At 38.4% G+C, this 15,883-nt stretch overlaps 1 protein-coding gene across 1 annotated transcript in view; it reads right to left on the minus strand.

Annotated features, from left to right (window-relative positions):
- The window catches only part of Usp34 (ubiquitin specific peptidase 34), a 239,249-nt gene that overhangs the window by 193,128 nt on the left and 30,238 nt on the right, over nucleotides 1-15,883 (minus strand). Inside the window, exons 4-8 of the mRNA XM_008844481.3 lie at nucleotides 8,152-8,202; nucleotides 7,842-7,991; nucleotides 7,659-7,726; nucleotides 4,726-4,918; nucleotides 2,504-2,565 (exon numbers count right to left, since the gene is read on the minus strand). Coding sequence (XP_008842703.1) covers nucleotides 2,504-2,565; nucleotides 4,726-4,918; nucleotides 7,659-7,726; nucleotides 7,842-7,991; nucleotides 8,152-8,202 — 524 coding nt within the window. The remainder of the gene's footprint in view (nucleotides 1-2,503; nucleotides 2,566-4,725; nucleotides 4,919-7,658; nucleotides 7,727-7,841; nucleotides 7,992-8,151; nucleotides 8,203-15,883) is intronic.

Raw genomic sequence — 15,883 nt, forward strand, 5'->3', positions numbered from 1 at the left:
AGAGCAGTCAGTGCTCTTAACCGCTAAGCCATCTCTCCAGCCCCTCCTTTTATATTTTTAATGATAGATATTTAATTGTAAAAATACTTCACCTTGGTCTACCCCTTAAAACCATTAGCTTCCCTTCTATTCTCTTAATCATGTTTTTTTTCTTTTTTCTTTTTGAAGCAGGGTCTCACTGTAGCCCCAGCTGTCCTGGAACTCCCTATGTAGATCAGGCTGGCCTTGAACTCACAGAGATCCGCCTGCCTCTGCCTCCCAAGTATTGGGACTCCAGGCATGCGCCACCATGCCCGGCTCTTAATCATGTCTTTTTAAAAAATGTTTATTATTTTTATTTTATGTGTATGAGTGTATTGCCTGAGTGTGAGTGCACCCATATCATGCAATGCCACAGAGGTCAGAAGAGGGCTTCATATTCCCCTGGAACTGCAGTTAAGGATAGCTGCCGTGTGGATGCTGGGAATCAAATCCAGGTCCTCTCCAAGAGCAGTCAGTGCTCTTAACTGCTGAGCCATCTCTCCAGCCTCAGTTATGTCTTTAAAGGTATATTTTAAATACATCTTTTGTATAAACTTCTTTCTTATAGTGGCTATTTCTGTACCACAAATACCTTGCTTAAATGGTATTAATGCAGTGAAAATGTTAAGACTTTTACTATTTTACAGGGTAGGGTTTGGGGCAGGGGACAGCACTAAGAGACAATTAGGTTACGATGGTGGTGTCTCTGAAAGTGGGATTAGTGATGACTATGTATCTTCCACCATGCCTGTAATTAACTCCTTCATTTGGAAGGTGGAGGCAGGAGAATCAGGACTTCAAGGCCATTGCAAATGCAAGGCAAACCTGGGCTACATGAGAACTTATGAAAAAAAAAACCCAATAAAAGGATCAAAATCCTTATAAAAGAGACCCCAGAGAGCTCTCACTTTTTCAGTCATGTGAAGCTACAATAATAAAACACCAATCTGCAACACGAAAAACCAAGTCGACATGCTAATACTTCCAGAAAATAGAAAACGAATTTCTGCAACCTATAAGTCAAACCATTTATGGTAATATGCAATAGTAATCTGAACTGCTATAAAACAATGTACGCTTTTTGAAAACTATCACTACCATATTCAGTAAATTTTCCGTATAACCAACCCATTGCCTTTACAATTTTATAGCAAATACTGTATGTTAATGTATTTTTAAAGGGTTTTTTTTTTTTTTTTTTAGTCTTTTTGAGACAGGGTCACCCTGCAGCCCCAGTGGTCCTGGAACTCACTATGTAGACCAGGCCTTGAACTCACAGAGATCCACCTGCCTGTGCCTCCTAAGTGCTGGGATTAAAGGCGTGGGCCACCATAACCCACCCATTTTAAACAATTTTTAAAAAAGGATTTATGATTATTTTATGTGCCTTAGTGTTTTGCCTGCATGTGTGTATGAATGTGCACTACATGTATGCAGTGTTTGTGGAAGCCAAGAGGGCAAAAGACTGCCTGGAAAAGTAGTTACAGATGGTTGTTAGCCACCATATGGGGGCTAGAAACCGACCACCAGTTCCCTGCAAGGGCAGCAAGCACTCTTAAAACACTGAACCATCGCTCAACCACAACCCATACATTGTTGTTTCTGTTTAAGATAGGTTCTCACTATGTAGCCCTGGCTGGCCTGAACTTGCTAGGTATACCAGACTTGTCACACTCATAGAGATCCACCTTCCTCTGGCTCCTGAAGCCTGGGATTAAAGGCAAGTACCACCATGCCCGTCCCCATCTCCCTTTTTAGTGAATCTAGGTCTCACTATGGAGCCATGGCTAGCCTGGATCCTGACATGTAGACCTGGTTTACCTCAAATTCAGATTGCTCTGCCTCTGCCTCCCAAGAGCTGAGATTAGTCATGTGCCACTATGCTCTACCTTAAGAATTATATTCATTGTTCTCATTCATGTACATGTTTGTGTGATGCCACCTATGTACATGCCTGGGGAGGTCAGAAAGGGGTGTTAGACCCCCTGGAGTAGAAATTTCAGGCAGTTGTAATCTGCCCGATATGTGTGTTGGGTACCAAACTCTGATCCTCTGAACGAACAACAAGGGTTCTCAACTTCTAAGTCATCCCTCCAACATCTGGTATAAGTTATTTTTATTTGTATTTTTAAATCTATTTTCATTTTATGTGTATGAGTATTTTGCCAGCATGTATTCTAAGGGCATCCATGCATGCAATAACTGTAGAGGCCAGAAGAGGGCATCAGATCCCCTGGAACTTTAGTTGTGGATGGTTAGCTGGGAACTGAACCTGGGTCCTGTACAAGGGCAGCCACTACTCGTTACTCCTGAACCATCTCTCCAGACTCTGGTATATGTTTTAATGTTCTGTACAAATTGAAGTCATTAAGACAATGATCATCAATAAACACTTCAAATCCAACAGTCACAGGAATATTATTAGCTACACAGTTATGCATTAAAATGGTATATTTCTATATTAATTAATACCCCTACTTACGTTTCTGTGTCTGATACCAATGATTCATTATTGCACACATCATTGAAAGTATGAAGTTGATTCTAAAATTAAAGAAATCAGAGGGTGTTTTTTACAAAGTACTTCTTGCATGTTAGCACACAGCAAGAAACAAAGTAAAATAATGTTTTTTATATATAGATTGTAACAGATAAGATTAAATTTTAAAATGGTAAGGCAGAAAGTCAGGCACACATATAATGCCAATGAATATCACTACTTTATCTTGTTAAAATACCAAAATTCATTTCATAAGTAACATTTATACATTATTACACTAAACATACTAGAGAAAATAAAGAGCTGAATAAGGGAAAAAAAAAAAAAAAAAGGTAAATTCAATCTAGCAGCAAGTAAATGTCATTAAAGACAAATTTTCAGGAAAGATGCCTAGACAGAATCCACTTAAGATTTATCTAGGAAAAAGTGAAGAAGCAGAAGTAAAATTATACTACTTTGAATTTTTTTGTGTACGTACACTACAAAAAAACACACAAGCAATGTAAAAGAATAAAGCTAATGAGGAAGCCCCACTTTTCCAGTAAGTCAAGAACACAGATTTTGATGGGCTGGCAAGAAAGCTCAATGGTTAGAGGCACAAGCTAATCCTGCAGAGGACCCAGGTTCAGTTCCAAGCACCTACATAGTGGCTAACGACTGCCTGTAACTTCAGTTCCAGGGGATTCCCATGTCCTTTTCTGGCCCCTGCAGGTAGGTGCCTGCACACACATGTCCATAAAACCACACACACAAATAATAAATAAAAATTTTCTTTAAAAAAATACAGATTTTTATCTATTTTTACTTCCCCATTTAAAATGTATTTAATATTGTACAAAATACACAATGTGTTGGCCAAATGTGGCCTGCCACTGAGTAAGCTGCTTCTACTTGATAAATTACCTCTTGATACACTGCCAATTTTTTTTTCTTAAAACACTGCTTTTTAACTGCAAAACACTGAAAAGGGCATAGTTGTACACACCTATAATTCAAGTACTTAGGAAGGAGAGTCAGAAAAATGACAAGTTTAAAGCCATTCTGGGCTATATAGTCAGACCTTGGATCAAACTCATAATAGTAACAAAAAATCAAAAGACTGAGCCAGGTGCAGCAGGGCACCCCGTAATACCAGCAGTCAGGAGATGGAAGCAGAAGGACCAGCCTTGGCTACAGCATGAGTTCAAGGTCAGCCTGGGCTACACGACATGCTAGTTTTGAAAAAGAGGAATGAAAAGCTCGAGAAATGGCTCAGAGGGTTAAGAGCACTGGTTGCTCTTCTAGAGAAACTGGTTTTGATTCCTAGCACCCACATGGAGGCCAACAAGTATACACAACTCTAGTTTCAGGGGATTCAATATTTCAGTCTGGCCTCCCAAGGCAATGCATGCATGTGGTGAACTTACAAACATGTAGGCAAAACACCCATACATATAATATAAAAAAATAAATAATTAAAAAGATGGGGAGGGAGAGGGGACAGGGAGATGGCTCAGTATAAAACACTTGCGATGCAAGCATTAGGACCTGAACTTAGATCACCAGCATATAAAAAGCCAGGCACAGCTGGGCGTGGTGGGTACACCTTTAGTCCCAGCCCTAGCCCTTGGGAGGCAGAGGCAGAAGGATCTCTATGAGTTTTGAGGCTACCCTAGTCTACATAGTGAGTTCCAGGCCAGCTGGGGCTACAGGGAAATCTGTCTCAAAAAGACCCCCCCCCTCAAAAAAATAGTGTTTTGCTTGCATGAATATTACGTGCACTGGTGTGTGAAATGCCCGCAGAGGCTACAAGTCAGATCCCCTGGAACTAGAGTTACAGATGGTTGTTAGCTGCCATGTGGGTGCTGGGAACTGAACTCAGGTTCTCTGCAAGAGCAGTCGGTGTTCTTAACCACTGAGTAGTCTCTCCAGTCTCTTCAGTCTCATTTTCAAAATAAGGAAAATATAGAAATTATCAGTGAAAACAATATAAAATAAACCATGCCTAGCATGAAGCCCTTTATTAAGATTACAGGGCCAGGTGTGGTGGCACAAGCCTTTAATCCCAGCACTCATGAGGCTGAGGCCAGTCAGGTCTACCTAGCAAGTTCCAGGCCAACTGGGGTTACAGGGAGAGCCTGTCTCAAAAAGAACAACAAAATTAATATTGTAATTGTGTGGCAGGCAAACAAAAAATTTCCAAAAATGAAGCAAACATAACTTACTGTTATCTGACTTAATCCAGCCAACCTCATAGTCAAAGTCGGTGACATAAAGTACTTAAATGCAAGATCTAGGCTTTCTTTATCAAAGCATAATGTTGTATCCAATGGTTCTTTTACTGTACTCCACATTAAGTCAGCCATGTTACGAGCTGCACTCTGTCTTAATTCCTGATCAGAGAGCTTGCATAAATACCTGAATGATTCAAAAACAGAAAATACACAAAAATTCTTTAGAAGATCCAAGACAAATTCACTAATATTCCTTTGCCCAATACTTCCATAATGTTTATACAGTAGAAATTGACATTCCTAAACTGATTTCTAATTTAATGATTTTTAAAATTACATTTATTTATTGTGTGTATACAAATATGGGGACATGGGCATGTCAGTGTTTGTGTGCAAGTCAAAGGATAAGCTGTGGAAGGTGTTTCTCTCTTTCTATCCTATGGTCCCTAAGATCAAATTCAGATTATCAGGCTTGGCCACAAGTGCATTACCCACTGAGCCATCTTGCTAGTCCCAACTTAAAACTATTTCTAAGTAATGCTTAAATGCTCTGACCTGTGATAATGTGTCACTACTGAGAGTCCAACTTGAACCGGCAACTGCAGACCCCAAGTCATTTATCACTGGGTTCTGTACCTCCAGTACTCTCTAAAATCTGCCATATCTACAATTTTAATTTTTGTGACTTCCAGCTAACATCATAAGACATAGCACATTTCTTTTCCTGACACAGTCAAAAACTGATTAACATGTACATTTTATACAGTTATTTTGTCCTTCTAAAAACTAATGAACACTAATTTTTAAAAATATTTTATTATTTTTATTTTATGTGTATGCGTGTATTGCCTGCATGTAGGTAAGTGCACCTGTGTTGTGCATTGCCCACGGAAGACAGAAGAGGCTGTCGGATCCCCTGGAACGGGAGTTATGGACAGTTGTTAGCTGCCATGTGGGTGCTAGGATTCAAACCTGGCTCTTCTGCAAGAACAGTCAGTGTTCTTAACTGCTGAGCCATCTCTCAAGCCCCTGAACACTAATTTTTTTCTCTCAGCCCTGGCTTATGTCCAACCTTTCAACATCTCCAGGTCTGTGAGAAGTCATATACTCCTCCTACTGGTACATGTGGAAGGGTTTGCAATGTGCTTTTGTCATTCCTCCCATTAGCAGGTTATCACCTATTTCTTTGCCCTACTCAATCAGGACTTTGCTGTATAACCTGCTTTAGCCAAGTGGATATTAACAGGCATGACTGACATCAAAAGATGGGAAATCACTGAGCTTGCCCTCTTACTGAAAACTTTTCCAACACTCTAAGAAGAAACTCAGGGGGGCTGGAGATGGCTCAGCAATTAATAGCACTAGCTGCTCTTACAGAGGACCAGGATTTGATTCCCAGCACCCACATTGTGGCTAACTCCAATCAAAGGATCTGATGCCCTCTTCATACCTCCGTGGGCACTGCATGACAGGGATGTACTTACATACAAGAAGGCAATACATTCATACACATAAAATAAAAATAATTTAAAACAAACAAACAGAGAGACCCAGGTTAGCCTACTATATGAGAGAAAAATGTCTGATTCCACAACCAATTAGGCTGTTAATTACAGAGCATGTAACGTTATCCTAGACCATCCCGTTTTAGCCAAGGTAGCCCAAATCAGTAGAAGTGTCTACCCTACTATACAACTATGATAAATATAAAATGTCTATTATTGCAAAGTACTAAGTTTTGGTAGGATTGTTGACCTTACATAGCTTCATCCTAGACTCACCTATACTTTATTTCTACATTCTCTCTCTAAATGATGTCATTTGCTCTAATAGTTTCAAAGTACTGTTTTATTCTGACATCTTTTTTATCTGTGTGTGTGGTTAATGTGTATGTGTGGGGGTACACATGTCCATCCATGTATGTGTGTAGGCCAGAGGTCAAGTGGGTTGTCTCAATTACTCTCCACATTATTTTTTTGAGACAGAGTCTCTCAGTGAACCTAAATCTTACCACATGGCTAGACTGGCTGGCCAGCAAGCCCTGAAAATCTCCATCTCTACTTTCTAGCATGGGGCGTACATTCACTGTACCCAAAGTTTTAGATGGGTACTGGGCATCTGAACTCAAGTTCTCGTGTTTGTGCAGCAAGCAGTGTACCAAGTAAGCTACCTCCCCAGCCCTTATCTGACAACTAAAAGATTTTATTCTCAACTAGAGGCTCATGCTCTCAATTTGCCAAAAATCACGTTAATGTCCCACAATAATTTCAAAGTCTTATCTACATTTTCTTAGACTTTCATGTCTCTGTTAATGATATCCACAGCACAAAAGAGAAATTTGGGAAGTAGGTATTATTGTGATCTGTAATGCTACCTTTTTCTTTCTATCCTGAAATTATATGTATTAATTTTAGTTTCACTTAATTCACCTAATTTTCAAAATAGCTATCGATAATCTTGGTATAATTAACGTAATTTCTGTCTACAACTATGGAATTGAACTTGTAATTAGTGCCCTAGTATCTACACCAGTCTCCCTATTATTTGAAATATGAACTTTATTAAATGTCAAACTGGTCTTTTAAAACCATCACGACTCATCTACTCAAAAACTTCCAAAAAAATTACCCGTTGCCAAAATTAAATCCAAATGCTCGAAGTGACCTACAGGTCCTGAATTGCTCTGGAACCATTAAGCCAAATAAACTCCTGTTTCTCTAAGATGCTTTGGTCATGATGCTTTATCACAGAAACAGAAAAGTAACTAATACATCACATATGGGCATAAAAACTGCAATATACTCAACTATTAATGGAAATCTTCCCTAGAGAATGTGCTGACAAGTGACTTTCAAAAGAATATTGTTAAAAAGTCTTTAAATGTGCTATATTAATAAATGAGGGAAGAAATTTTATAAACTTACCTGATAACATAGGTCCTAAAAGGTATAATGTGCTGCATGACAGCAGGGATATGTAGCCATATCCTAATCTGTAAACAAATGTAAAGACAACATTAATGTATTACAAATATGTGAAATATGTCACTCACTAAATTAATGTGAAATAAGAACATTTATTACTTTGCTGCCTCAAACAATACTTACATTAGAAACAACGGTAATAAATGCATGTGCTATAAGAAACGGCAAGGTTTCAGGAGTTCCAAATTCAAAGCAATCCTTCATGAGAGAAAGACCATTTTTCCCACAAAACAGACAGACGTAACGAAGCAAATGTAAAGGTACTTCAACATCCTATTAAAAAAAGAAGATACAATTTTTAAATGTATCAGGAATAAATTTCAATTTATGAGTAATACTAGAACAATACATATCAGATATAAAAATAATCTCAAAACACCAAGTAAACAAAACAACATTTTTACATAAATCTTAGAATTAAAAAAAAACTTACATTCATATCACAGAATGCCCCTAATATGTTACTTTCTTGCGTCGATATATCCTAATTTTAAAAAAAAAATAAAGTAATATTAGGTCACTATAAAATGGTAATGCAAAAAACCTACAATCTACTGAAACTGATTTCATAAAAACTCAGTGCATATTTTTCTGCAATGCTTATCACCATCAACAGTAACACCCTTAACTAAAACTACAGTGATGTAGCTCTTAAGGCTTCTCCAGAGAGTATTTTCTGTAGTATACACTGCACATTATTTTTCTTCCTTCTGCATATACATATGTATTTCTTTTCTGGTACCTTGCACCTCAGGCAAGTGTTGTTATCACTGAGCTACACCCCTAACCTTTGACATTTTTAAGATAGGGCCTCACCATGGGAGCCCAGGCTGGCCTTAAATTCCTAATTCTCTGGTCTCCATCCCTGCAGTGCTGGCATTATGGGTGGACACAACCAAACCAGGATTATTTTACCTTCTTAAACAGAAACGATTTATAAATATTTAAATTTTTCCTTAAAATAAGGGTAATTCCAGGCTGGAAAAGATGTTCAATGGCAGAGAGCTTGCCTAGTATGTGTAAGGCTCTGGGTTTAATTCTTGCCACCTGGGGAAGGGAGTGGATACTTGCAAAGAGTAAGGAAGGGTATTTCTTATAAAAATATAGCTTAGAGCCGGGGATGGTAGTACTCACCTTTAATCCCAGCACTCAGGAGGCAGAAGCAGGTGGATCTCAGATCTCTGTGAGTTCGAGGCCAGCCTGGTCTACATAGAGAGCTCCAGGCCAGCTGAGGCTGCAGGGAGACCTTGCCTCAAATAACAGTAAATAAATAAACAAATAAGTAAGTAAATATACACATATATGTTTGTATCTTGGGTGATTTTCAAACAACATTCTGGAAACCTCTAGATACACTCCAGAGTTCCCTAAGGTGCTTTCCATATTTAAGATAATTTTTTTTTGGTCTTTTTTACTGGTACAGATTTTTTTACTGGTACAAATTAGCAGTAGCCATCAATGATTAAAACATGCATAGGCGCAGGCACACATGCCTTTGATCTCAGCACTCAAGAGGGGAAAGACAGGCTGATCTTAGTTTGAGAGGATAGGCTGATAGTAAGTTCAAGTCCAGCCAGGGACGCAAAGTGAGAATCTGTCTCAAAAAAAAAAAGGAAATTGGCTCATCTTTGGATATTTAGCCTAAGGAACTATCAAGAGATATGCTGGAAAATGTATGTATAATTGATAATACAATTTTACGAAGTTGAATAACTGATGTCCACCTATCAGCTAAATAAATGGTAGCAGAATCATATAGTTCTATGGAGCCTATAAAAAAGGAAATACTCTAAAACTGAGATGTGAAAGTTACAACTTCACACTGACTAAACTATAGGCATGATATATACGTTATACCCTTAAAACATTCTTTTTAAAAAAAATTCATCCTAAAAATATGGTAAGCCCATACATCCAAGAAGAGAAAAGCAATAATACTCTATTACATTTACTCAAGAATTTATGATCAGGGTCTGATTATCATAATTAAAAGGAAACATTGTTTTGCTATTATATAGCCCAGCATGTCCAAGAATTTACACTCCTCCTGCTTCAGGCTTAAGTGCTATGGTTCACGTGTGCAGTAATGTCTAGCTGAACACAATTTATGGGGAAGAGTGGGGGATGGGATTTGAGACAGGATGACCTTGAACTCCTGATCCTCCTGCCCTCACCTCCCAAGAGCTGAGATAAAAGGTATGCACCAGCACACCTGGTTTCTTGATCATATTTTTTTAAAAAGTCTAATTAGGTCACCGGTTTTGCCATTTGAGAATAACAGTGTTCAAAGCTCTTCAATCTTTTGTACAGTCAGTATTTTCTTTAATTTGTCACACTAAAAATATTGTCCTTACAATCAGAAAGCTAAATACAGTTTCAAGGGAATGCATTCATTCCCCATTTCACATGAAGCTGAATTGAAGTTTTTTTAAAAATAAAGACAAATCATAGATTTTAGAATACTGAAAACAAACTAAATTTGTCCAAGAACTCAAAAATCAATTTAAGTATACTAAACCAAAATCTGTATTTGAGCTTCTAAGCCCAGGGCTACTAATAAAGCCTCAAGTTTCTCCTAGCAAACTTTTTCTTTTTTTTCTTTCTTTTCTTTTTTGCTTTGTTTTGTTTTCTTGAGACAGGGTCTCATTAAATACAGCAAGCTGGTCTGAAACTCCAGTTCCACCTCTGGCTCCCCAGTGCTGGGATTAAAAGTCTTTGCAACACATTCGGCTCTGTTAACAAATTTTATTGGTTGGGGTTGTAGCTCAGTGATAGCGCACTGGTCCAACATGTGTACGGCTCTGGGTTCAATTCTCAGTACCAGGAAGAAAAATTCCAGTGTTTAAGGACTCCTGTCACCGGGTGTGGTGGCACACAACTTTAATCTCACCACTTGGGAGCCAGAGGCAGGGCAAGTCTCTGTGAAATCAAGGCCAGCCTGGTCTACACAGCGAGTTCCATGCCAGCTAAGGCTATAAGGAAATCCTGTCTCAAAAAAAAAACTCCTGTCTTGGGGTTTGAGAGATGGTTCAAGGGTTACGAGCACGGGCTGCTCTTCTAGGGGGCCCAGGTTCAATTCCCAGCACCCACATGGTGGCTAACAACTGTCCCAAGTTCTAGTTCCAGAGCATCCAACACCCTCTATTGGCCTCTTTTGCCTTTGCACAATACAGGTGCAGTCACATACATGCAGACAAAATACTCATAAAATAAAAATCAGTAATTATGCCGAGCGAGGTGGCACACACCTTTAGTTCTAGCACGAGGGAGGCGGATCGCTGTGAGTTCAAGGCCAGCCTGGTTTACAAAGTGAGTTCAGGTCAGCTGGAGCTACGGGGAGATCCTGTCTCAAAAGGACAAAAAAAAAACAAAACCAAAAAAAAATCACATGCATGCACACAACCACACCACCACATACACACACACACACACACAGGTCTTATTGTAAAAGACCAAATTAGTGGCATATGAAAAATATGGGAATATTAAGTTTCCATCAAAATCAGTGCCTAATAGGAACACAGCTAGGAACTCTTAAAAGTATTCTATCCTGATAATGCAACATTTTGCTAATGAACTTGGTTATGTATTGTGGAGACTGAGTTCGTATTTCTACTCTGGATACATGAAGATACTATCCTAAGTGTTACTAGATTTCCCTCCCCACATCCATCCTTCCTATTGTTTTGAGAGAAGCTCTATGAATCCCTGGCTTGTCTAGAACTATGTAGACCAGGCTGGCCTCCAACAACTCCTGGGCAACTCTCCTGCCTCTTTTTCCCAAGTACTGGACATACAAACATGCACAACCACATCCAGCTTATGATCTTATTTTTTATTGGGGGAATGATGTATTTCTGAGACAAAAGTCTCCCTGTAGCCATAGAGATCCGCCTGCCTCTGCCTCCACTGCCTTCCTATGATCTAATTTTTTTTTTTTTTTTTTTTTTGAGACAGGGTCTCCCTGTAGCTCCAGCTGCCTGGAACTCACTCTGTGCACCACGCTGGCCTCGAACTCACAGAGGATCCCCCTGCCTCTACTTCCCAAGTGCTGGGATTAAAGGCGTGCGCCACCACACCCAGCAATGATCTAATTTTAAGTAGTATATAAAGACTGTAATAGATTTTCAGGGAACAAAACTAAGAAAGCTCACAAAATGCCAAACCAATACTAATTTTAGGTATTCCCAGAAAAAGACCTAAGAAACAAGCCGTAACTTTTTCTGATTTGTTGATTTTCATTTTATGTGTATGAGTGTATGGCCTACAGGTATGTAAGTGCACCTGTGCCATGCAAAGCCCTCAGAGGCCAGAAGAGGATTTAAGATTTCTTGGAACTGGAGTTACAGATGGTTGTTAGCTGCCATATGGGTACTAGGAACTGAACCCAGGTCCTTTGCAAGATTAGCCAGTGCTTTTAATTGCTGAGCCATCCCTCTAGTTCCATAATCAGTGATTTTAAATAAAGGTTTTGTGAGGAATTTTTTTTTTGAGATTTTTTTTTCCAAAGCCTTACAGTTATCAAATGAAATTATACCACCCCATTTAGAAGCAAACAAAGCTTTACTAAAGAGAAATAAGTGGGTAAAGATTAAAATAGAGATAGCTCAGTGGTTAAGAGCCCTGGATGCTCTTACAGAAGACCTGAGTTTGGTTGTCAAAACCCATATTGGATGGCTCACAATCACTTTTAACTCCAGCTCCAAAGGAACCAATGCTTCTGGACTCAGCAAGCACATGCACTCAAATGCAGAGAGCTAAACACACACACACACACACACACACACACACACACACACACACACACACCTACATAGTAAGAACCTATCTCAAAAATCAATTTTTTTAAAAGAATAGAAAAAAAAAAGTCAGCAAAAAGGCACAGGAAAGTGGGGCTTGGTGGCAAATTTATGTAATCCAACCCATGGTAGTCTGAGGCAGAAGGATCAGAAGTTCAAATCCATCTTAGGCCACACAGTGAGTTCAAGGTCAACCTGGGCTACATGAAACCCTATCCAAAATAATAATAATAATAATCAGCAAGAAAATCAGCATGGATTTAAAACTATGCAAAATAACACACATACACAGTCACATTATAAAATACATATGTACACTAAAAAGAATATAGTGGCTTCTATTCTATGAATTTTCTACATTTTTTTAAAAAGGGTATTGCTCTTCCTGTCTCAGTCTCCTGAACAACTGGGACAATGGGCACACATCAATGCACTTTACTTATATAATTTTTATAATTACTTCCATTCTACTTACCAAAACATCTAGACTACTAGTTCAATATCTCATTTCATGGAATTACACATAACCACCCTATCCACAACTATGTTACTTATTTCCAGTCACAACATCTTTTCCAAATATTTTCAACTTTTAGCAAAGTATGAGAACACATGAAGCAAGATATTTGAGCCCACAAGTTCAAGACCCACAACATATCAAGTCCTTGTTTTACTCTCTCTCTCCCTCTCCCTCTCTCTCTCTCTCCGAGAGATGTTAGGAAGAAAAGAGGAGGCACAAAAGTGGCTCAAAGTCCACATCCAATTATTAGCTACAAATGGTTAGTTCAAATTATCAAAAAACTGCGTTGTACCTGGGCATGGTGTCACATGCCTTTGATCCAAGCACAAAGGAGGCAGAGGCAGGCATATCTCTGTGACTTCAAGGTTAGCCTGGTCTACATAGTGAGTGCCAGGACAGTTGGAGCTACAGGGAGACCCTGTCTCAAAAAGACAAAATAAAACAAAACAAAAACTGTGTTGTAGATTAAAAGGCAAAACTTCTAGGACTCTTCAAAGGAATATGCAGCAGAAATAGGCCAAATCTTTGAACCTGTATAAGTCAAAATAGTCCCTCTTCAACAAAATAAGGACATTGACTAGTCACAGCTATCAAGACATGAGCCAGGCTTAGTGATGCACACCTTTAATCCCAGCACTCAGTGGGCAGAGGCAAGAGAATCTCTAAGTTCGAGGCTAGTATGGTCTACATAGTGAGTTCCAGGCCAGCTGTGGCTATAGGGAGACACTGTCCCCAAAAGACCGAAAAAAAAAAAAAAACAACACTAAGACATGACTTTTGGATCTTTTCCTTCTGAAATAGTTTCATTGAGCTATGTCTCTTAAAAAAAAAATGTGTATTCATACACACATACTTATAAATACATATAAACAACTTTATAATGTATGTATGTTACACCAAGGCTGTGATCAGACCTATTAAAACAACTGACCCTTACAGAACACATAGTCACTAGGACAAAAACTACCCATTTTAAGGTATCTGTAAACAACTACTATGAACAAAAAATTCAAGAAACATGCCTATTAGAAGTCAATGTAAGATCTTCCTTTATCATATGGGTGTTTTTTCATTCGAATTCTACCTCAAGCACCTTAAGAAACCACTACTGTCAACTAAGTAGTCACATGGAATAATCTTTAAGAACAATAGTTAACAAGGCACTTTATTTCAAAGAGGAAAGTATTAAGGAGTGTAACTGTGACTACATTCACAGATTATCACCTTTGAAATCAAAAAGAAAAAAAAATCACTGATGATCAAACTGACTTTAAGAATAAAACAACAGGCTTATTGCTTATAGTTCTTTCATTAAAGATTTTTTTTTGGTTAAATCAAATACTGCAGTACTGATCAGTATAAAACTGAAAGAGCTTTAGATTTATAATTAAAAAATTCAAATTTTACAAAGGGCAAACTTGAAAACAGCAGCCAAATCCTTAGGAAAGGGTGGGATGGAGGGTGAGTGAACAGGCACACTAGAACTGTGAGAACTGGGCTTTGGGGGTTTTGTATGTTAGTTTTGAGACAAGGTCTCACTCTGAAGTCCAGGCTACCCTCAAACTTTCCATAACTTCCTGCCTCAGACTCCTGAGTACTGAGATTTGAACTACCACACCTAGTTTCATTAAGAACTTTTTAATTGGCCAGATGTGGTGGTGCATGCCTTTAATTTGAGTAGGGATTAAATCTTGGGAGGCAAAGGCAGGTAGGTACATCTCTAAATTCCAGGCCAGCTTGATCTAGACACCAAATTACACACCAGCCACGTCTATGTTTTCTGAGAATCTATCTTGCAAAGAAAATTTTAACTGGACAAAATGTTTCTATTCACATATCTAAGTCCTTAATCTAGTATTTCTAGAATCTTTCAATATTGTGGCATGAAACCACAATGAACATGGTGTTCTAAAGATTAAATTTCTAGGAACTCATTTGCTGGAAAAACTTCTGACATTTTTTAGAATGTTTAATACATCTTATCACATAGCATTCTTTGCAAAGTTTCTACACAGAAATATTACAAATTATAGAAGAAAAAGCTCACTCTGGTTTAAAATATTATTATAAAGATTTCTAATAGCAGAAATATCCATTGCATAGGCTATATTTTCTCAATTCAATGTGAATTCTCAATCTAAAAAAGGACTATTATTTTCTAGATGAAGTTGGGACATATTAAGGTTATAGAACACACAAGCTGAAAAATAGATTTATAAAAAGGAAGCACATAGTACAGCTTCTAATGGCCTCAAGTTTTCACATTTCAGTATTACTGGAAAATGGAATGTCCAAGATACAAATGAGAGCCGCAGATGTAGTTTACTTGGCAGAGTATATGCCTAGAAAGCACAAAGCCCTAGGTTCAATCCTTAGCACTGCATAAACCAGATGTAGTGATATATGCCTATAATCCCAGCAATGGGCATAGGCAGGATGATCAGGAATTTAGGTCATCCTCTACTACACATCAAGTTAGACCAGCCTGGGCTAATGAGACCCTGCCTTAAAAAAGATTTTTTAAGCCATATAAAATGAAATTTTACCTCTCCCTATACCCAGAGATGACAATTACGATTTTATTTCTCCAGCCTCTTTAAAATGCTTCAATCACCAGAATGGGGCAAAATCCATTCTGTATCATTTCAGAGGCAACTAAGAAGCCTTACAGCTTCTACTTCTGCCTTCCTCAAATACTTCTAAAACCATCACACAAGAAAGCCTATCTACCTGAGTAGAAGCATCATCCATGCGGAGAAAAATACAGATGCCCTATATAGAACAGCCAGCCAAACTGATGAGACTTTGACCTTCCAACCCATCCAACCCTCAAAGTACATGTAGCT

The sequence above is a fragment of the Nannospalax galili genome, unplaced genomic scaffold, assembly GCF_000622305.1.
Source record: "Nannospalax galili isolate Female #2095 unplaced genomic scaffold, S.galili_v1.0 scaffold682, whole genome shotgun sequence".
Lineage (NCBI taxonomy): Eukaryota > Metazoa > Chordata > Mammalia > Rodentia > Spalacidae > Nannospalax > Nannospalax galili.